This window comes from Microcaecilia unicolor, chromosome 7, assembly GCF_901765095.1.
Source record: "Microcaecilia unicolor chromosome 7, aMicUni1.1, whole genome shotgun sequence".
Classification (NCBI taxonomy): domain Eukaryota; kingdom Metazoa; phylum Chordata; class Amphibia; order Gymnophiona; family Siphonopidae; genus Microcaecilia; species Microcaecilia unicolor.
This window is the reverse complement of record NC_044037.1, coordinates 120728614-120752519: the sequence shown is the minus strand read 5'-3', so window position 1 is coordinate 120752519 and position 23906 is coordinate 120728614. Positions and strand designations below refer to the sequence as shown.

Below are 23906 nucleotides of genomic sequence, written 5' to 3'. Positions count from 1 at the left end.
ATTGTACGTTAGGAGGGAGGTAGGGCTGGTGCAATGATGGTAAATGCTGCAGGCCAACACCACAATATATGGTATATGGCACGTTAGTATAGTCTGAGCACTGCAATATAAAAATTATTTAAAAATATATTGAACAGCTATAATAAAGAGTATTGACTGGTGGAATTATTGTTGCAATTGTATTAATACACCAGTTTTAAATATAAGAGATCCCTACAGATTGCATTAAATTTTAACTGCCAGACCCTCAACCATTCTTCTAACTTTCAGAGATCCCTTCTCATCGTTTCTACTCCCTCCAGGGTATCCACTCTATTGGCTATCTTTGTGTCATCCGCAAAAAGGCAAAACCTTTCCTTTCAACCCTTCAGCAATATCTCTCACAATATATTAAACAAAATGGGCCCCAGCACCGACCCTTGAGGAACCCCACTGCTCACCATCCTTTCCTCCTAGCGGATTCCATTTACCACCACCCTCTGCCACCTGTGGGTCAACCAATTTTCTATCCAGTTCACCACTTTCGGTTCTTTCAGCTTATTCACGAGTCTTCTGTGGGGGACCGTATCAAAGGCTTTGCTGAAATCCAAGTAGATTACATCTAGCACATGGCCTTCATCCATTTCTTTTGTCACCCAGTCAAAGAAGTCAATGAGATTCGTTTGGCAGGATTTTCCTTTGGTAAAGCCATGTTGCCTCGGGTCCTGTAACCCGTTGTCTTCTAAAAAGTTAACTATCCTTTCTTTCAGCAGCGACTCCATTACTTTTCCCACCACCGACGTGAGACTTACTGGTCTGTAGTTTCCCACATCTTCCCTGGCTCCACTTTTGTGAAGAGGGACCACATCCGCTTGTCTCCAATCTCGCGGAACCTCTCCTGTCTCTAAAGATCTATTAAATAAATCTTTAAGAGGTCCCGCCAGGACCTCCCTGAGCTCTCTCAGTATCCTGGGATATATCCCATCCGGCCCCATAGCTTTGTCCACCTTCAGAATCTCCAGCTGTTTATAAACTCTTTCTTCCGTAAACTGCGCAGTATCCACTCCATTCCCAAATATTCCTTCAGCAGCCAACCGGGGTCCTTCACCAGGATTTTCCTCTGTGAACACCGAAGAGAAGTAATTGTTTAGCACATTCAGTTTATCCAGTGCGATCCTAGCCGGCATGACACCCGGGGCGGATCGCCAATGCGCCCCCCCCCCAGGGTGCAGCGCGGCCCCCCCCCCCCCGGGTGCACGCCGCTGGGGGGGGGGGGGGTGCCGCGGCGCGTGCCTGTCAGCTGAGTTTGCTGACTTTGCTAACTTCGCTGCAGCTCCCTCTGCCCCGGCCGGAACAGGAAGTAACCTGTTCCGGGGCAGAGGGAGCTGCAGCGAAGTCAGCGAACTCAGCTGACAAGCGCGCGCTGCGGCACCCCCCCCAGCGGCGTGCACCAGGGGCGGACTGCCCCCACCGCCCCCCCCTTGGTATGCCACTGGGTTTATCCTTCTCACTTTCCACATAACCATTCTCATTATCTATCAGTCTCGCAATTCCATTCCTATCTTTTTTCCTTTCTCCAATATATCTGAAAAAGGTCTTGTCACCTCTCTTTACATCTTTAGACATTTTTTTCTTCCGATTGCATTTTCACTAGCCGTATTTCCCTCTTCGCTTCTTTGAGTTTAATCCGATACTCTTTTTTGTGATTCTCTCATTGCGTTCTTTGTATTTCTTGAACAAAGCCTCTTTTGCTCTTATTTTTTCAGCTACTTAGTTGGAAAACCATATAGGCTTCCTGTTTCTCTTGGTTTTGTTTACTTTCCTCGCGTAAAGATCAGTCACCATATTTAGAGCAGCCTTCAGCTTTCACCACTGATGTTCCACTTCTCCTATGCCTTCCCATTTCAACAGCTCCTTTTCTCAGGTATTCCCCCATTTATCAAAATCAGTACGTCTGAAATCTAGTACTTTTAGTTTTGTGCGTCTACACTGTGCCTTCGCCCTTATATCAAACCATACGGTGTGATGATCACTATTACATAGGTGGGCACCCATCCGGATATTAGAAACACTTCCTCCATTTGTGAACACTAGATCCAGCATTGACCCTTCCCTCGTGGGTTCCGTCACCATTTGTCTGAGCAAAGCACTTTGACAGGCGTCCACAATCTCCCTACTTCGTTCCGATTCCGTGGACGGAACATTTCAATCCACATCAGACAAGTTGAAATCTCCCAACAGTAGCACCTCCACTTTCATACCAATCTTTTGTATATCCTCTATCAGATCCTTGTCTAGCTTCTCTATTTGTGCCAGAGGTCTGTAGATAACCCCCATGTGGATACAGGTTCCATCTTCTCTTTCCAGGACGATCCATAAAGCTTCTTCCTTTCCCTAGGTGCCCCGCATTTCAGCCGCTCTGATATAGTCTCTCACATACAGCGCCACTCCTCCACCCCTTCGGCCCTCTCTATCCTTTCTAAAAAGATTATAGCCCGGTATAGTCACATCCCATTCATGGGAATTGTTGAATCACGTATCTGTAATAACCACGTCTCTGTAATCCAGAACTATCACCGGGCTACCGCAGCAGCACAGTGGTAATTCCACACCCAGTTTGTGCAATTTCTGGTGCTGTGGAAATTTATTTCTGTATTTTTACTGCCGGGCTAGCACGGGAGCCCTTACTGCCACCTCCACAGGAGCCAACTTTTCAAAATTATTGGGGGTGCTAAGCCCAGTGGAAATAACCCTTCCTTGGACACACACAATACATTTTCTCAATATTGAGGGTGCTCAAGCACCCACAGAGTCGGCTCCTATGGCCACCTCAATGGGTGATGGCAAGTGCTCCCCCCCCCCCCCCAAATGTCCATGTGGCAAGTGTGAACTTACCGCATTACCATTTCTTTTTTTTGGCCTTTTTACCCTCTGAGGTAAAAGGGGCCTCTGCGAGTGGCAAAAACCTGTGCTGCTGCTAGAGCAGGGCCCCTTTTACTGCAGCTTGGTAAAATGGCTCCTTAGATTGTAAGCCATCTAAGGACAGAAAAATACATTCTATACCTGACTGTAACTCACATTGAATTGCCACAATAAAGGTGTGAACTAAATACTAAACAAATAACATAAATAGGCCATATTGTAAAATGTATTCATCTGTTTCTAGGAATAATAGATCAGTTTGAGATAAGGAAGGAAGTGAGGCTGGTATGTCCAAGACCTTTTTTTTTAAATAAAAGCCTCTGTTTGAAGGTTAGTGTTAGAAGGAACCATTTGAGAGGAATTAGTTACCTGCTTCAAAAGTTTAAATAGTTGGGTTGGTTTCTAGTCTTTCTGGAGGAGAGTAGAAAAATAATTATTTTTGGCTGCTAGGATAGAGTTCCTATAATGAGATGCTGTCTCCTTTTATCGTACAAGATGCAAAAGAAGAGTGGATTTACACCACTGGTGTGCTATATATTTAAATTGTGGCAACAGCGGTTAGTGTATCTGGGTTTAAAAAAGGTTTGGACAAATTCCTGGAGAAAAAGTCCATAGTCTGCTTTTGAGATAGACATGGGAAGCAACTTGCCCTGGGATTTGTAGTAGAGAGTGTTGCCACAATTTGGGTTCTCCCAGGTACTTGTGACCTGCCTTGGCCACTGTTTGAAAAACAGGATACTGGGCTAGGTGGACCATTGGTCTGACCCAGTATGGCTACTCTTATGTTTATGTTCTTATGTAAATTGCCTTTTCTGAAGATGAAGGTCCTGATTATACCATGGATGAGAATACTGATGCTGGTCCAAATCAGTGTATAATGGGACCACCCTATCAAAGGTTGAACTCATAATAGAGTTAGTAACAAATTCTTCTGGAGTGAGGGGATCCATTTTTCTGAATGTTTAGATGAGGAAAAAGTCTGTTAGGTATATGCCTATTTCCTGGATATCTAAAAGTAAGAAGGTGGTGATCTGTACTTGGAGCAAAAATTGAGAAATTTTAAGAACTGAAGGGTATAAAGAGGTAATGATTAAATCTAGTGTATGGCCTGCTGAATGAGTTGGAGAGGAGGTATGTTGTGTTAAGTGGGAATTGGAGAGAAAAGAATAAAAATTCCTCCCTGTGGGTTCCAAGTCAATAGAGGAATGCATATTAAAATCATCCAATAATATCAGGGGAGATGGCTCAATAAGATAAGGGGAAATAACATCATAAAGAGCCTGAAGTGACATAAGGGATACAGGTGGAGGCAAATAAACCAATAGGAAGAGAAGAGATTGTGAGGAGCAATTCTGGAGCAATATAACTTCCAGAGTAGGGGATGAATACGAATGAGGAAGAATAACATCTAGAGAAGAGAGTAAGGGCCCTGTTTACTACGGCGCATTAGCATTTTTAACGTGCCTACAATTAGCATGCGTACTAACTGTGTAGGCACCTATAGGGATATGATAGGCGCATCCACGGTTAACACATGTACATGGTTAACCAGTGGCGTAGCAAGGGCAGGGCGGTGGGGGCGGTCTGCCCCGGGTGTCAGCGGGTGTGGGGGGGGGGGGGGGGGTGCTCCGTCATCTCCTGCCACCACCCTGCCTTTTTTTAAAATCCATGCAGCGACGCAGGCAGCGCCTGTGAAGAAGAAATTCGCGCCGCTGGCGTCGGCCTTCTCTCGCTGTGTCCCGCCCTCTTCTGAGGTAACTTCCTATTTCCTCGAGGGTGGGACAAAGCGAGGGAAGGTCCGACGCCAGCGACATGATTTTCTTCTTCACATAGCACACGCAGGGCAGACGCGAAGCGCTGCCTGCGTCGCTGCATGGATTTTTTAAAAAAAGGCAGGGTGGTGGCAGGAGAAGAGGGCTCTGTTGGCTCTAAATGGAGGGGGAGGGGGATGGGACTGGCTCGGGGGGGGGGAGCTCAGAGGGGAGAAGGGGATTGGGGATGGTGGGGGAGCTTAGATGGGTGCTCAGAGGGGAGAAGGGGATTGGGGAGGGGGAGCTCAGAGGGGAGAAGGGGATTGGGAAGGGGTGGGGGAGCTCAGAGGGGTGCTCAGAGGGGAGAAGGGGATTGGGGAGGGTGGGGGAGCTCAGAGGGGTGCTCAGAGGGCAGAAGGGGATTGAGGAGGGGTGGGGAGCTCAGAGGGGATTGGGGAGGGGTGGGGGAGCTCAGAGGGGTGCTCAGAGGGGAGAAGGGGATTGGGGAGGTGGGGGAGCTCAGAGGGGTGCTCAGAGAGCAGAAGGGGATTGGGGAGGGGTGGGGGAGCTCAGAGGGGATTGGGGAGGGGTGGGGGAGTGCTCAGATGGGAGAAGGGGTCTGAAGCTGGAACTGGGGTCTGACAAGGGGGCAGGAGGGAAATGGGTCCATGCCTGGGGCAGGTGGGAGAATGGGTCTGGGGCTGAAAAGGGGGGATGCAAGGCATGTGGTGGATGAAGGGGGCTGGAACTGTGGGCTGAAAAGAGGGGGCAGAGAGAGAGGGGACAGACCCTGGATGGAAGAGGGGCACGTGAGGGAGGGCAGACCCTGGATGGATGGGGGAGGGAGGGCAGACGGATTGAAGGGGCAGAGAGAAAGGGCAGATGGTGGGTGGAAGGGAGAGAGAGAAAGAGGGCAGACTGGGGCAAATGGTGGATGGAAGGAGCAGAGATAGAGGGCAGACGTGGATGGAAGGGAGAGAGACAGGGCAGATGTTGATGGAAGGAGGGGGGAGAGATGGCAGACTGGGGCAGATGGTGGATGGAAGGGGCAGAAATAGAGGGCAGATGTGGATGGAAGGGAGAGAGAGGGCAGACAGTGGACGGAAGGGGCAGAGAGAGAGGGCAGACAGTGGATGGAAGGGACATTAGAGAGGGCAGACACTGGATGGCAGAGAGAGAGCGAAGACAGATGCTGGATGGAAGGAAGACAGTGAAAAGAAGATGAGGAAAGCAGAAACCAGAGACAACAAACTGTAAATAAAATATATATTTTTATTTTTTTGCTTTAGGATATAGTATTGTAGCTGTGTTAATAAATGTTTATAAATAGAACATGTAAATAAGGTAATCTTTTTATTGGACTAATTTTAATACATTTTGACTTAACTTTCAGAGAACAAAACCCCCTTCCTCAGGTCAGGATAGGATACTGTAACAGTACTATACTGTATTGACCTGAGGAAGGAGATTTTGGCCTCTGGAAGCTAAATGTATTAGTCCAATAAAATGGTATTATTTTATTTTCTGTATTTGTTTTATTTCTATTTGTTAATTTGTAAAGTGGTGATTGGTATTAGTTTTTTCAAATTCACATCTGCTGTCTTTATATTTTGCACAGTACTAGGGGACATTTTCTGTTTCTGTGGTGTTGCATTGTATGCAGAGTCTGGCATCGGGGGTTCAGTTTAATTTTTGTCTAAATAGAAAGTTTATGATTACTTATTCTATAGTGGATTAGGGTGTATCTATGTTTGTGAAAAAGACATGGCTTTCGGTTGGCATTGACTGTGCAGGATTGACGATCTGTACTAATCTGTCTGTTTTCGTTTTACAATAGGTTAATTGATGTAGTGTAGTGTTTAAGATGCTTTCCTTTTCCTTGTGTGACTCGTAGAAATGACTGCTTATGGTATGGTAGAATTGCTCTATAGGTCCTGAGTGTTTTGTATTCTCGGTATGCCTAGTACTGGATTTGGGGGGGGGGGGTGTTAAAAAATGACCGCCCCGGGTGTCAACTAACCTAGCTACGCCACTGTGGTTAACGCAAGTTAAAAATGGTAACATGCCTATAACGTGGCTTAGTAAACAGGGCCCTAAAATAACTAATCCCCCTCCATGTTTATTATTTCAGTGAGAAGAAAGAAACTTATAACCAGGAGGGTATGATTGTTCCAAATAAAGAAGCTGTAATTCAAATAGCCAAATTTCAGAAAAGCATATTACAGACCTGCTGGGTTTTACTTTTTAATGCTCTGGTGCTAAGGAGGCCAATATAAAGTAAGTCAGGAGCAGAGGGAGCCTTACTAGTGCAACAAGGAATGGAAACCAATGTTCTTGTTCTTATCTTTTCAAATGGATGAAGATCAGGGTGATGATGACCCCAAACAACTGGAATGGGAAAAGAGGAATTCAGAGCTGATATGACAAGAGATCCACTCAGTAATAAGAAAAGTATAAAGAGAATAACAAACATAGTAGGCACCTGAAGGAGATGTATGAAGGAGCGCACAATGAAGCACAACATGCTCCTTTGTCATGCTCCATGAACCCCAGAATTTGAAGATAGTGCAGTTTAAAAATATTTTAAACAAATAAATAAAATAAATAAATTCAGTTACCTAAGAGACCTATCTATATCTAGGAGTGGAAGAGTAGCTTGATGGTTAGTGCAGTGGACTAAGAATCAGGAGAGCAAGAATTCTGGGCCCCCACCTATGTGGCAGTGCCCCTGAAATAAATAGACCAATATTTAAAACGGACATATACATTTAGGGGTTGATAATTGGCTGCTATGTGCAGAATTAGCCCAGGATATTCAGCACTGAATATTTGGAGCTAATTATTTATATGCTGGCCGCCAAAGCTTATGCAGGTCCTGGTCAATATTTAGCAGGGATCCACATAAGACACTTCTGTGGGCCTCAGGTGAATATTGGCTGGGATCCGCATAAAGAATGCAGGTGCCCTCTGGTGTCCTCTGCTCCCCCAGTTTTGATCCTACCCTCCCTCCTTCCCTCTGGAACAAGATGAAGCCCCTTGTGATCCTACCTCTATCCCTCCCAGTTCCCTGGTGAGGGAAGATCCCCCTTCCCAGGCCCCCCAGATCCATATGCATTCCCCCCCCCCCCACCCACACACACACTCACGATATGGCCCCTTGGGCCTACCTAAAGTCTGCAGTAGTCTGGTGGGGGTGATGCGGGCAGGAGCAAACTCCACTTGCTCTTGCCCCCAGTGGCTGCTTAAAAAAATGGCTGCCATGACCTCTAGTGGCAGCCTTGCAATTCAATGAAGGGGCAGCCATTTTCATGAGGCAGTTGCTAGAGGCAGGAATAAGTTGGGTTTGCTTCTGCCCCATCACCCTCACTGGACCACCACAGGGATATTAGGTAGGACTGGGAGCTTTTCATGAATGGGGGGTATGTATAAACTTAGGGGGGGGGGCTGGGAAGAGGATCTTGCCTTGTCAGGGGATGTGAGGATTGGAAGGAGCTATTGGCATATTTTGGGGGGGGGGGAGAGGGAAGGAGGGGGTTGGCAACCCAGTAGTTAATCGAGTGGCCAATGTTGAGAAAACCTTGCTCACTACCATGGCTAAATATTGACCTAAATTTACTTTGGCTTTATTTATTGGGATTTATTTATGAAGAGATTCACCCAAGGTGGTGTACAGCAGATACAGTTTAACATAAAACTTACAATTTTGTTAACAGCATAACAATACTAAAAATGGCCAAACATAACTATAAATACAGTGTGTTGTCGCTATCCATGTGTTCAGTATTCACAGATTCACTTATTCATGCAAAATGAAGTGTAACCCATTTTCGCTTATTCACGGCCACGCTCAGTGTAGTGTAAGTGCAAATGAAAGTGTGTTCCCATGAGGAAGAAAATATTCATAGAGCTGTACATGAGTATTGTTATACCAAAAACCCATTTACACTGTACTTTTACAAATAAAAAACACTGTTTAAAATACATTTATAAAATGCACAATATAATAAGTAAGCTGTTCTCTACAAGAAGGCTACATGAAAGGCTGTTCTTTACAAGGCTACCTAACAAGGTTGCACAGGAACCTAACCCCCTTTTCCCCATAGGATCAATGGTTCCATATTTGTGTTTTCGGTATTCATGAGGTTCTCTAGGAACCTAAGCCCAGAAAATAGTGTGAACAGACTGTACAATAAGGAGCCTTTTTATTAAGGGTTGGCGCATGGCAACAGGCTTGCCACGCACCAATCTGGAACTACTGCTGGTGCTTACCCGGTGGTAATCGGGCAGTGCTGTGCACTACCCAGTTACTGACTGGTGAGTGTGGGCACCCTTACCACCACCTCAATAGGTGGTGGTGGTAAGTGCTCTCCCACAAAATGGCCACACTGCAAGTGGTTCACATACTTCACAACCATTTCTTTTCCAAAAAAAAAAGACAAGCTTTTTACCCGCTGCAGTAAAAGGGGTCTCAGCGCATGTCAAAAACATGCGCTAATGCTAGTGCTGGCCCCCTTTTACCGCAGCTTAGTAAAAGGACCCCTAAATGAGGTAAACTTGAGAACAGCAAATTAAAACCTAATAATAGGACTACCATGAAACAGTATCAAAAATATACACGTTTAACAGCAGTGAACAGAGATATAATGCAATGTCAGCATAATACTAATGAACATCTAATAAGCATGCATTAGAATATTCAAATAACAGATACGCTGCTGGTGCTTTTCTACAGCACAGCTTACCGTTTAGCTAAGGGGCCAAGTGCAGAAATATATAAACAGGGACACGATGGGTGGCACAAAGTCAGTTGGGATAAATAGATGGGTGGATAAATTCTAGACAAGTGCTTTGTACAGTTAAACAAGATATAAGGAAGTGGTCTAAGTTACAGTGTATGTAGCAAGCTAGTCCAAGTGTGGTATTACCACACAATTTCAAACTAACACTGTTTTTATTGTTACTTGAATATGCTATGTATCTCATTACTTTATTACATCTGAAATGACACAAATTAAAATTTGATATGGATATAAAATATTTTTTCCTTTTACTGCATCAACCCGACAGAGAGTAATTAATAGGAGAGTGACATGAAAAGTTTTTCAGGGTGGCTCTGTTTCTTATGTCATTTACCTTTCTGACTTCCGTCCTTTCTTTTTGTCTTTCAGTTAATAAAGGTTGGCGTTTATACTGCTGATCCAACATCTTACACTTTGGAAGGTAGAGAGTGGGTACTTGCTACATGGGGTGGGGTCCAGGCAAAGTACTTGGGGAATGACGAAGATGGATTTACTTCTCTTTATTTAAAAAATGTATTTGTGCAAAGCAAATACACTGTGGTCATCCTTCCATAGTTAAAAACCCATCCTTTAAGGTTAGTGTAGTATCCCAGAATTATTAAACGTGTCCCTCTGCAATCCCCTCTACTCTTCATTCTAGGCTCTAAGGGGCAATGCAGTTGCTTTCCAGATTGAAAAAGACTGCTGTTTAGAGAAACACCCAAAAATGGAAATGGAGAGTTGAAGAATAAGAAAGAAGTAGGGATTGACTCATTTGGTCATTACAGCCCAAAAAGCAGGTGGTCATTTTACTTAACAGATGACTCTATGGTTTCAGGACAGGTTGAGCCCATCCTGATTGTACCTAAGGCATGTGGGGGCAATTATATAACATAGTCTCTAGCATTTACTTGCACATTGTATGTGCAAATGCTTAGAATACTAACATTATGTTTGTATGTATGTTGGCATAGCACATATGTGCAAGGGAGGCATACACATGGGCAGTGTCTAGGGACCCAAACTTACTTACATATATTATAGAATACTATGTGTGTTCCTGCTGCACTAAGGTGCTAACACTCCAGGTGATTGTGCCTAAATGTTAGACATGTTTAATACCCAGTTATGCTAGTATTCTATAAAGGAAACTACGCGCCTACTTTCCTTTATAGAATAGGCTCCTATAATGAGCTCTCAGAGCACTGAACCATAGGTATCCTGTTATAGAATTGCCCTGATAAAGTCTTACACTTCTCTGGTGGAAGCATAGGGTGGAAGACTTCTCCTCTATCCTCTGGGCCTCCCTGACTGATCTGTGCTGAGGGTTTTTATCCTGTGTTGACCACCATGCTACCTGCTCTGTTTCTGCTGAGTCATCTCTCCTAGCTCATGGTCCGACTTTTAATGTGGCTCTGTGACTATGAGGGGAGTGCTGTTAAGGGGGAATGGTAATTTCCTATAGACTCCCTCACATATGTATTGAGGTGCAGATGCTCAGAAGCAAATGCGGGCGCTAGAGACCATTAGCACCAGACTAGCAACCGCATTTATTACCACCCAATGTTCAGTCAGTGAGCACATAAAATAATGAGCTCACCAGCTCTGAACACAAATTGCATAAGAATGCATGCAAAAGAGGGTCTCCTGCATTCCTCTCTAATGCTCACTAGCGGTGCAACAAACAATAAAGCTCCTCTCAGGGCAAACCCTAAGCCAGCTCAGAGCTGGCATTAGGGTTTGCTAGGGCATTGGGAAGGAATGGGGAGACCCCAAGATGTGAGGGCCTGGAGGTCCAGTGGACCCCCAGACCCTTACCCCCAGCACATAACCCCCCCCCCCACCCACTGCAAATACACAGAACCCTGGTGGTCCAGTAGGACTCTTGCCAGGCCCAACCTGACTCCCCCAAAGGCTAGCCCTAGTGGTCTAGCATTCCCACCCAAAGTCCCTCGTACCTTCAAACAGGAGGAGGGACTAGCACTCGCTTGCTCTTCCTGCAGGTGCCGCTCAAAATGGCAGCACCCTGCCCTGCCTGGTGCATCCTGGGTTGCACTGGGCATGGCTTAACTACCATATAAGGTAGAAACTCTGTTCAGAACAGTGCCAGAGTTTTGAGCATCTGCCCATAACGGAATAACACAAGATTTTTGCCCCTTAAAACATATTAAATTGCAAAATCATGCATTATTTTACTGCAATGCATTTTAGTGTAAGTCATCATAGGCTGCATAATAATGAAATGCAAAGCATTCAAATACATGCGAAGTACCTTGTTATTATGCAGATTGAATAGTGTTAGTCATGGAAAAATAATGCCAACTCAAAGCTGGCATTTTTCCTGCCTGGGAGTATCGGCCTGATAACATGGGGCATGATGTTCCTGGGTGCCAACTTATCAGGGCTGGTGCAGTTAAAAATGTATGATTTTTCCTCCTTTCTCAGAAGACACCCCTGAAAAGACCCCTTCCTGAAGAAATCCATTCCCCCCCCAGGCTTACTTCTAGTATTTCTAGTGGTCTAGGAGGTCCGGGGCAGGAACAATCCCAAGTCACTTCTGCCCCTGCTGGCACCAGGTTCAATCATGCATTGGCAACCCCTAGCATTATTCTTGTGGTACTACTGCTTGGGGTTAAGCTGGCACCATTTTAATCCTGGTGATCACACCTGTCCTGGACCCCCTAGACTATCAGAGATTGATAGAGGAAGGCTGGGGTGGGGGGCTGAGTTCATATTTTAACTGCACTTGTACCTTTAAGAAGGCTCCCTGGGAGCATCGGGCCACATTAGTAGCCCATGCTCCCAGGGAGCTGAATAACCCATTTTGTGAGGTTGATTGCAAATTGTGCTATTCATTTACCACAGGATTCACTAATGTATGGTACCGAGTTATCACAGTACCACTACTATGACATTACTTCTATAGTGCACAGCGCTGTAGTGACTCCCATGGTAAACTAAGCTGCACTATAGAATACCATGTTTTACTGCAGCTTAGCAACCTCCTCCTTAAAATTAAAAAAAAAAATATCAAATAAACTTTACTTGCTGTAGTTGGGTTTGAAAAATTTATGAAGCCAACAAAAATATATATGGATCTCTGAAGCAATTTATTTACAAAACATGGAGCTATGTAGAGTCAATCTGCATTCATCAAAGATGGCAAAGAGTTGCAAAAATATATTTAATAAAGCAACAAGATTTTTATGGGACCTTTGATTATAAAAGTGGGAAATTCCCTATGTGTGCTGGTAATCCCCATATATAGTAGGAGTGTCCCTATAGTCAACAGTTCAAGACTTTCATTTGATTTAGGCATTTGAAATTGTAATTAAACATTGTCCCCCTAATTCCAGAAAGTTGTGCATCCAACTGACTCAAGTTATAGAATAAGGTCAGGGGCATGAATAACATAATTTAATAATGAGCTGATAATTGGGAACTGGCCTTAATTAGTGTAAATTGACACCAATTAGCAGTTACTCATATAACTGCCCTTAATCAGTTTTCCATATTTGCGCGCTCAAATTCCAGAGTATGCAACTTTGTGGCAGGGGCGTAGCCAGACCTCAAAGTGGGAGGGGGCCAGAGCCCAAGGAGGGGGGGCACATTTTGGTCACTGCCCTGCCACTGCCCCCCTCCACTGCCGCCCCCTGCTGCCGCCTCACCACCTCCCCTCTGCCGCCCACCACCACCGCAAATACCTTGGCTGGCGGGGGTCCCCAACCCCTGCCAGCTGAAGACTTCGTCCAGCGCTGGTCTCCGGCGCCGCCGCATTGCCTGCCCTTCTCTCCCCCTCATATCCGGCATGCTCCTTTTGAAACTTAAGAAGCACGCTCAACATGAGGGGAAGAGAGAGCAGGGCAGGCAATTCAGCGGCGTTGCCGCAGACCAGAACTGAACAAAGTCTTCAGCGGGTTGGGGACCCCCCGCCAGCCAACCAGAGGCCCAGAGGAAATGTGAGCGGGGCCCCACCTAGCTATGCCACTGCTTTATGGGAGCATGGACCTGGAAGCGACGTGGGCCTGTCAGGCAGTTACACAAACAAGTTATAGAATGCTAGCATTTATGCACCTAACTGCCTACACTTAGGCACAAGAATTTATGCCAGCTATTGAGCTAGCACCACATCTAAAGTTAGGCACATAAATGTGGACTCATGCTAGTATTATATAATGGCAATTGCATGCAAAATTGCCATTATAGAATTCGCTCTTAGCTCGCATCATCCCGGCACCCAGACTTTGGTGATCTTACAAGAATTTGCCCCTATGTGTATATTTGAGTGGTTTAATAGCCATTTCTGATTGAATATTTAAAAAAGAACTGAATCAAATGATATTTTACATTTTAGAATTGCTCTTGATGCCAATTGACCGAGTCACCAGGAATACCCTTGCACTCCATGTGAGTACTGAGCAAGAAGCTTGCAAATGGTTCAGCTGCATTATTCTAAGATTTGATTTGATTTTATCAATGTAAAGGAAGACCAAAAAGAACATGTTTATGGTTTATGAATATTTACTATACTGCTTGACTTTTCAGAGCATAGAGTAATTTAAAACATTATTACAATTTGTATATCACAAGAACTTTAGTCCTTGGGGGTTAGAGAGATGCTGGCTTTGACTTCTGCTTGGGAGGTGTCTGGGGGTACTGTTTAATCACGGATGCTAAGCATCAAGACTGTGGGAGGCAGGCTAGGGAGCCATTAGTTCACTGGAAATCAGAAGCTTCTGGGGTAAGTCCAGGGGAGTCTCATAGAATTGGGATATAAGGGTCCTTAAAATGACATCACTACCAGACAAAATTGAGCCTTTTATGGGGAGTGTACAGAAAAATTAAATAACTACACTTGACATACATGATGCTATATGATCACCCTTATCCTTCCTCCACCTGCAGGATCTCCTAAATCACACGCCTGAAGAACACCCTGACCACCCCCTTCTCCAAGAAGCTCTTAGTATCTCAAAGGATTTCCTTTCTGGGGTCAACAAGGAGATCCTTCCCCGGAAAAACAGTGAGAACACAGCCAGGTCCAAGGTACGCTAGTATCTTCAGATTCAGCTTCCATTTCTATCCATCATTCTCCATAGGACTTGGCATTGCTAAATAGCAGCCCTATGTAAACAGGAAGTCCATCAGAGAGGGCCGGATGGACGCAGCAAAGGGGAGCGGAGCTGCCTGTGTGAATGGCAGCGCTGCCAGCGATGGGCGAAAAAAAGAATGCTGCAGGGACCGAGGCAGCTGCGGGAAGGAGAAGAATTTCAGGGCAGGCACGCAGGCAACGCTGAACGCTCCCGGACGGCTGTACCCAGAGCTGTGAGAGATAAGGCAGCAGCAGCGACGGATGTTGGGTTGGGGCAGGATGAGGAAGGCAGAACTAAGTGCTGGACTTGTGGGGGGACGGGGTGGGGGAGAACGGGGGCTGGAGGGAAGGGATAGTGCTGCCGGACTCGTGGGAGGAAGGGGATTGGAGGGAAGGGAAAGAGCTGCTGGATGTGGGAGGATGAGGTGGAGGGGATCTGGATGGAAGGGAGAGACCTGCTGGACATGGGAGGGAGAGGAGGAAGGGGCTGGAGAGCTGCTGGACAAGGGAGGAAGAGGAAGAAGGGACTGGAAGACGGGAGAGAGCTGCTGGACATGGGAGGAAGAGGAGGAGGGGACTGGATGGAAGGGAGAGAGCTGCTGGAGGAAGAGGTGGAGGGGATCCGGATGGAAGGGAGAGAACTGCTGGATGTGGGAGGAGGAGTGGGCTGGAGAGAAAGAGAGCTGCTGGATGTGAGAGGAAGAGGAGGAGGGAATCTGGATGGAAGGGAGAGAGCTGCTGGATGTGGGAGCAAGAGGGGGCTGGACGTGGGAGCAAGAGGGGGAGGAGAACTGGAAGGAAGGGAGAGAACTGCTGGTACAGCACAAGAAGGGAGGGAAGGGAAACAGAGATACCAGACCAAGGAGATGAAGGGAAAAGGAACAAATATTAAACCTACAGCGTGAGGGAGGAAGGGCGGGCAGGGTGGGCGGGTAGGCAAGGAATCAAGCAACCAAACCAGATGCTGGAAAGGGGAGGGAGTGAGAGGGAGAGAAGCTGGATGGGGTAGGGTCAGAGAGGGTAGAGATATATTGCCACTGGGGGCGAAGAGAGGGGAGAAGCTGGACAGAGAAATATAGGGACACAGAGGGAGATGCTAAACATGGAGGAAGATAGAGGTACAGAGATGGAAGAAGATGGATAGTGGACATGGAGAGAGAGTAGAAATATCAAATGGACATAAGACCTTGGTGAGTGAGTTAAGAGAAGACAGAAGGATGTAGAAACCAGAGCCTGGGACCAACATGACTCGAAAAATAAAAGGTAGAAAAAGAATGTTATTTTTCTATTTTGTGACTAGAATATGTCAGATTTGAAATGTACATCCTGCTAAATATGGCAGTGGCCCAAGGCAGAAATTTGGGAGGGGACACAAAAGCTTACTAACAGGCTACACCTTCTTCAGCTTCCAGGTGGCCTGGGGTTCTCTCTGGCTAGGGGGGCAAACACAATTGCCCTAGTTGTAGCTCCCCTAACACTGTCTCTTGCATGTGCTATCATATTTTGTGGAGAAAATGCATCTCTTTGTATTTCTCTGTGCTGTGCTAAATGCAAGGTCTGGCCTCTTGGGATTTTGATTTAATTTAATTATGGTTTGTGGTCACTTATTCTGTATTTGGCATTTGTGTTCTGTGTGTGTGACTAAAGTATTCTGTTAGCATCAATTTTCTATGTAGTATTCTATAGTATTTTGCCTTATTCAGTTTTCTTGATAGATGTATTGATATTTTAAGGCCCCACTGCAATACTTAGGGCATATTTGTGGGAAGCATATGTGTGTTGGAGGACCGTGGCTCAGTGGAGGATGAAGAGTTCACCCTCTTGTATTTCCCCTTGCTCTCAATGTGGCCTGCAGCTACTGAGGCCAGCACTGCTACTCCCATTGAAGTTATTGGGAGTGGGGTAGGTGTGCGGTAGGAGTAGGGACGTGGGCAGAGCATATCAGGTGACAGGTGTTTCTCTAGTGCCCATCCATCCAACCTGTTAGCCCACCCAAAAATTGCCTTCTGACTATGCCACTGCTTCCTTGATGATTTTCTATCTCTATCCCTTACAGATCAGGCCCAATGTTGATCCTCAACACTTCAAGATGCCGTAAAGTCTCCCCCATTCTCTTATTCTGCCTCCCCCCCCCCCCCCCCACTTACATGCCCCCAGACATCCCTGGTACCATGAGAGCCTTCATCTTTTAAAACATGAAATGCACCAGGCTGAGCTTCGTTGGCTCAAAACAAAAATTCCTGCAGTGTTACAGCTCTGCAGACAGTGTCACTGTCTTTTTAATTATCATATAAAATAGGTAAAGAAATCATATTATTGTTTCATATACTTAAGGCTGCTAACCCCTATAGGGAGCTATACTCTATTTTTTTGGTCACTTTCCACTAATCCCTGTCCCAGATAAGTTACTTCAATACCTTCAGCAGAAAGTTTTTCCACTTACTTCCACACTAAGATTTTAATTCAGGACTTCTTTTCCAAATTGTTCAGTGGTTCATAGCCCAACTGGGTTGTCTTCTTCTACTCAGTCTCTTCACTCCACCAGGGACCCCTCACTATGCATGTCCAAATGGTTGTCATTCCAGGTTCAGTCACTCACCTCTCTTTCAAAAATTATTAATTCTATGAAACCCCACCCCCACCTGCCTGCTGGACCCAATCTCCTCATCTTGGATTACCCATTCTAATTTAACCTTACTCCCTTTTGTCCTTTCTCAAGTCACCTCAGCCTGAGCACAAGTTCTATTCCTGCTCAATGGAAGGCATCAGCAGTCCGCCATATTCTGAAGAAACCATCTCTTGACTCAACCATTCCAGCCCATTACCAACCTGTCTCAAATCTCTGTTTCCTGTCTAAGATTGTGGAGAAATGTGTTCATTCAACTTACCTAATTCACAGATAGCATTTTTAATTTCATCCAGGCAATCTAGTTTCAGACCTTCCTGTAGTACAGAAACTATACTCACTGCAATTCTTAGCCAAGGTCATGCTGTATCTCTAGATCTTTCAGCAGCCTTTGATCTCATTGACCACTCCACGGCAATCCAGTTTCAGACCTTCCTGTAGAACAGAAATTATACTCACTGAAGTTCTTAGCGAAGGTCATGCTAAATTAGACAAAGGTTGCATAGCTCTTGCTGTATCTCTAGATCTTTCAGTGGCCTTTGATCTCATTGACCACTTATTAAATTACTTAGCATCTTTGGGTTTCTCAGAAACTGTTGGTTTTGGTCTTTTCTCACTGGTCATTCCTGTATGGTTGTTACATCTACTAAACTTCCAATCCCAAACCTCTTTCATGTGGGGTACCACAAGGATCTATCTTTTCTCTTGCCCTGTTGGTCTCACTGATCAAGAGTTTTGCTATTTCTTTTCAGTTTTATGCAGATGATATACTACTACTCTACAACACATGTAGGGTAATACAGATTACACCCTTTTTGGGTGCAATTGGGGAACATGACTCTCAGCATAAATTATGAAAAATATGAAACAGCAGCCCTTTAGCATTAGACAGTACACTGTTGGAAAGTAAATACTTTATCTAGGATCCAAATCCTCATGCTCAAGATATACTAACAAATACTGGCACAACACCCCCAAAATATTATAAAAATAAATTGCTTATTTATTTACATACCAGCAAAAACAAAATGAAAGGCAAGAATAATGACGATGATCTTATCATAGAAACAGCTCAGAGTTAATGCACATGAACTCTAAGGAAGCTTCTACTTCAGCCAGCTATTGTAACCCAAGAGCAACAATCACACAACAATTACATGGCAACTATACAACCTGGACACTGATGGCACATAATGTCCGGCAGGTGTCAGAGTGTTTCTCAGGCAGGCAGAGGCTGCACTTCAGATCAAATGGAATATGAACAGCCATTTGCCTCAGATATGAGCCTCTTTTTTATTGGGAATATTTAGATTTATTTACTAAAGGACAGTTATATTCTAGTGGGATTTGAGAGTTAAATCAACTGAAAATTGTTTGATCAGACTGTATCAGTTCTGGTCATACCTAGAGAACCTTTTTTTGATACAGCACTTGGCTGATTCACTGAGACTTATAATCCCACCCACCCACCCACCCTCCCCACATCTCACCCACCCCAGGGTTTTCCAGTCATATATAGACAAGCCAAAACTCATTAACTTTACTCCGCAGTCATACACAGGCACTCTTGCAGACTGTTAATCCCATCATAGTACACCTGTTCATACCCATTTCAACCAATCAGGATGACTTTTATTCTCTGTAATAATTGTGGTGCTTTAGTTTCAAGGCCAATCATCTTAAGGCTTGTCCTATCTGTCTCAGCTTGCTAGTTTAAAACAGGAGCTCAGTAAAGTAAAGCAGGAATTGGATGCACTTAAAGCAGCTTCTATGACTGCACAGAATCATACTAACTTCTCACCACTGCCTCAAAGGATAAAACCACCTAAGAATAGGTGGTTCACGGTAGGCTCAGGCAGAGTACGTTATGTGGCACGGAAGCATCCGTCCTCACAAGTGTTGCTCCTACAGAATTCTTTTGCTCCATTACAGTACTGTGATGTCCCTGAAAATAGAACTGAGGCAGAAGAAAAAGCAATGTAGGTGGAACAAAAAGATATGAAGGTGCCCAAAGAGAAAAGACACCCCCCAAAGCACTAATGTTGAAACTCATACCAGGAAACTGTTGCTACTAGGGGATTCCATTATCAGAGGCATTAACTTTGAAACACAGTTCAAGGGGCCATGCAAAGTGAAATGCCTTCCAGGCTCCTCAACTACCAGGAGTACCAAGCAAATAATCTCTATAATCAGAGAAGAAACTAAGGAGTCAAACACTGATGTTGTTATTCACTTGGGAACAAATGACTTGTCCAGTAATACCCCACTTGCCGTGCAGAGAGCTTTTCAGGAGCTGGGAGAGGGGTTAAAACCTTTGATACAAACAATAGCTTTCTCTGAAGTACTACCTACCTTTGGAAAGGGAGAGAAAAGATTGTGAAGTACTGAAAAGTTCAATAGCTGGCTCAAAGCCTGGTGTCACCAAGAAGGATTTAGGTACATAGGAGGATGGGGCAATACATGGAAAAACAAAAGACTATATTGTAACGATAGGCTGCATCTCACTGTGGCAGGAAAAAAATCCTTGGGGAGAAATTCAGATAATATATTTCTAGGCATTTAAACTAGAAGGAGGAGGTGGCATATGGAGGCAGTTCACTTCAAGTGGTCACCCCCTGCTAAAGCTAAAGACAAGATGTGACAGTAGAAAAGAAAGCAAGGAAAACAACAATCTTAGCAAATCGCTTCTTACCAACACAGCAGGAAGTGAGGCTAAACAAAAAACTAAACAGAAGATAAAAATACCACTGAAATGTAGATGGAAAGCGATGACCACAAATGCTCACAGTCTAAGCAATAAAGTTCATGACCTGCAAGCCCTGATGTTAGAGGCAGACTTAGACGTTGTTGCAGTCACGGAGACATGGCTCAATAGTTCCCATGAATGGGATGCAAACATACCAAGCTAAAATCTATTTAGGAAGGATAGAGATGGTCGCAAAGGTGGAGGAGTAGCTCTGTATGTGAGAAATGATATCGCAGTGACTGAAATGACGGGGGCATGGGGAAAGGAAGAAACGATATGGATCACCTTAAAAAGAGATGATAGAACTTCTGTCCACGTGGGTGTTGTCTAGAGACCTCCGACACAATCGGAAGAACAAGATGAAGATCTGATCACAGATATTCAAAAGTTGGGAAAGAAGAGAGAAGTGCTGTTGCTGGGAGATTTCAATCTGCCAGATGCAGATTGGAAGGTTCCATCTGCGGAATTGGAAAGAAGTAGAGAGATTGTGGATGCTTTTCAAAGTGCTATGCTCTGACAAATAGTGACGGAATCCACAAGCTAGGGAGCGATGCTGGATCTGGTGCTCAGAAATGGGGATAGTGTGTCAAATGTCCGAGTGGGTGTCCACCTGGGCAGCAGTGACCATCAAACAGTTTGGTTTGATATAACAGCTGAAGTGGAGGGCGACGACTGAAAACTCAAAGTCCTGAATGTCAAGCATGTTGACTTTAGTAAAATGGGGCAATACCTGAGGAAGGAGCTGAAGGGCTGGGAGGACATATGAGAAGTGAAAGGACAGTGGTCCAGGCTGAAAAAAAGGTATAACTACGGCCACAAACCTTTATGTAAGGAGAGTAAATAAAAGCAAGAGAAAAAGGAAACTGATATTTTATTTTTTGTTACATTTGTACCCTGTGCTTTCCCACTCATGGCAGGCTCAATGTGGCTTACATATTGTATACAGGTACTTATTTGTACCTGGGGCAATGGAGGGTTAAGTGACTTGCCCAGAGTCACAAGGAGCTGCCTGTGCCTGAGGTGGGAATTGAACTCAGTTCCTCAGTTCCCCAAAACCAAAGTCCACCACCCTAACCACTAGGCCACTCCTCCACTACCCTAACCACTAGGCCATGGTTCTCCAAGCAAGTGGCTGAGAAAATAAAGGCTAAAGAGTTAGTGTTCATGAAATGCAGAAAAACTCAAGAAGAGGAACACGGAGAGGAATACCGGATAAAATTGAAAGAAGCCAAGAGAGAGATGTCTTGCGAAAGTGCAAGCGGAAGAACAAATGGCTAGAAATGTAAGGAGGGGCGCCAAAAATTTCTTCAGTATATTAGTGAAAGGAGGAAGACCAAAAAGAGAATTGTGAAACTGAAAGATGCTGCGAACCGCTATGTAGATAATGATGAAGAAAAAGCAAATTTGCTAAACAGATACTATTGTTCTGTTTTCACAGAAGAAAATCCTGGAGAAGGACCCCGATTGACTCGCAAAAGTACATATGAGAATGGAGTGGATAAGGCACCGTTCACAGAAGAGAACGTGTATGAACAACTTAAAAATCTAAAGGTGGACAAAGCCATGGGACCGGACGGGATCCACCCCAGGATATTGAGGGAGCTCAGAGAGGTTCTGGCGGGTCCTCTTAAAGATTTGTTTAATAAATCCTTGGAGACGGGAGAGGTTTTGTGGGATTGGAGAAAAGCGGATGTGGTCCCTCTTCATAAAAGTGGTGATAGGGAAGAAGCTGGAAACTACAGGCCAGTAAGCCTCACTTCAGTTATTGGAAAAGTAATGGAAGCGATGCTGAAGGAAAGGATAGTGAATTTCTTGGAAACCAATAAGTTGCAAGATCCGAGACTACTACTACTACTACTATTTAGCATTTCTATAGCGCTACAAGGCGTACACAGCGCTGCACAAACATAGAAGAAAGACAGTCCCTGCTCAAAGAGCTTAAAATCTAATAGACAAAAAATAAAGTAAGCAAATCAAATCAATTAATGTGTACAGGAAGGAGGAGAGGAGGGTAGGTGGAGGCGAGTGGTTACAAGTGGTTACGAGTCAAAAGCAATGTTAAAGAGGTGGGCTTTCAGGCTAGATTTAAAGGTGGCCAAGGATGGGGCAAGACTTAGGGGCTCAGGAAGTTTATTCCAGGCGTAGGGTGCAGCGAGACAGAAGGCGCGAAGTCTGGAGTTGGCAGTAGTGGAGAAGGGAACAGATAAGAAGGATTTATCCATGGAGTGGAGTGCACGGGAAGGGGTGTAGGGAAGGACGAGTGTGGAGAGATACTGGGGAGCAGCAGAGTGAGTACATTTATAGGTTAGTAGAAGAAGTTTGAACAGGATGCGAAAACGGATAGGGAGCCAGTGAAGCGACTTGAGGAGAGGGATAGTATGAGTAAAGCGACCCTGGCGGAAGATGAGATGGGCAGCAGAGTTTTGAACCGATTGGAGAGGGGAGAGGTGACTAAGTGGGAGGCCAGCAAGAAGCAGATTGCTGTAGTCTAAACGAGAGGTGACAAGGGTGTGGATGAGGGTTTTGGTAGAGTGCTCGGAAAGAAAGGGGCGGATTTTACGGATGTTGTAAAGAAAGAAACAACAGGTTTTGGCGATCTGCTGGATATGAAGGAGAGAGAAGAGTCAAAGATGACCCCAAGGTTTCGAGCTGAGGAGACAGGAAGAATGAGAGAGCCATCAACAGAAATAGAAAACGGGGGGGGTGGGGAGGTGGGTTTGGGGGGAAAAATGAGAAGCTCGGTTTTGGTCATGTTTAATTTCAGGTGGCATTGAGACATCCAGACAGCAATGTCAGACAAGCATGCTGAAACTTTGGTTTGGATGCAAGGTGAGATATCAGGGGTAGAAAGGTAGATTTGGGAGTCATCAGCATAGAGATGGTAGGAAAAGCCATGGGATGAGATTAATGAACCAAGGGAAGAAGTGTAGATAGAAAAGAGGAGGGGACCAAGAACAGAACCCTGAGGTACATCGACAGGCAGAGGGATAGAAGTAGAAGAGGATCCACCAGAGTGAACACTGAAGGTGCGGAGGGAGAGGTAGGAAGAGAACCAGGAAAGGACAGAGCCCTGGAATCCAAGTGAGGACAGAGTATCGAGGAGTATGCTGTGATCGACAATGTCAAAAGTAGCGGAAAGATCAAGAAGAATGAGGATGGAATAGAGACCTCTGGATTTAGCCAGTAATAGGTCATTGGAGACTTTAGTAAGCGCAGTTTCGGTTGAGTGGAGAGGGCGAAAACCAGATTGTAGTGGGTCAAGAATAGCATGTGAGGACAGAAAATCAAGGCAGCGGTGGTGAACAGCATGCTCAAGTAATTTGGAGAGAAAGGGAAGGAGGGAGATGGGTCGGTAATTAGAGGGACAGACGTTCAAATATCTGAAAGGTATTAATCCGCAAATGAACCTTTTCCGGAGATGGGAAGACGGTAGAACTAGAGGACATGAAATGAGATTGAAGGGGGGCAGACTCAAGAAAAATGTCAGGAAGTATTTTTTCACGGAGAGAGTGGTGGATACTTGGAATGCCCTCCCACTGGAGGTGGTGGAGATGAAAACGGTAGCGGAATTAAAAAAAGCATGGGACAAACATAAAGGAATCCTGTTCAGAAGGAATGGATCCTCAGAAGCTTAGCGGAGATTGGGTGGCAGCACCGGTAGTGGGAGGCGGGGCTAGTGCTGGGCAGACTTCTACGGTCTGTACCCTGAAAATTGCAGATACAAATCAAGGTCAAGTATACACATAAAGTAGCACATATGAGTTTATCTTGTTGGGCAGACAGGATGGACAGTACAGGTCTTTTTCTGCCGTCATCTACTATGTTACTATGTTTTTATACAGAAATTGCAGGCTGCAGCTGAGTCAGTGACATGCATTCCTGGCCTTGTTGTCAGTGCATAACAAACTTTGTCTAGATTGTGGCTTGAGGGGCCACAATATTGTCCCACTAGCACTACATCATTGTTCAAGTAAGCAAATGCTTTTCTTGGGTGAGGACAAGCCTCAAAGTC

General features: G+C 45.1%; 1 protein-coding gene across 1 annotated transcript in view; it reads left to right on the top strand.

The window, feature by feature from the left end:
• The window catches only part of LOC115474784 (breakpoint cluster region protein-like), a 262364-nt gene that overhangs the window by 105442 nt on the left and 133016 nt on the right, over window positions 1-23906 (top strand). The window contains 3 exon segments of the mRNA XM_030210439.1: window positions 9821-9872; window positions 13785-13837; window positions 14336-14476. Coding sequence (XP_030066299.1) covers window positions 9821-9872; window positions 13785-13837; window positions 14336-14476 — 246 coding nt within the window.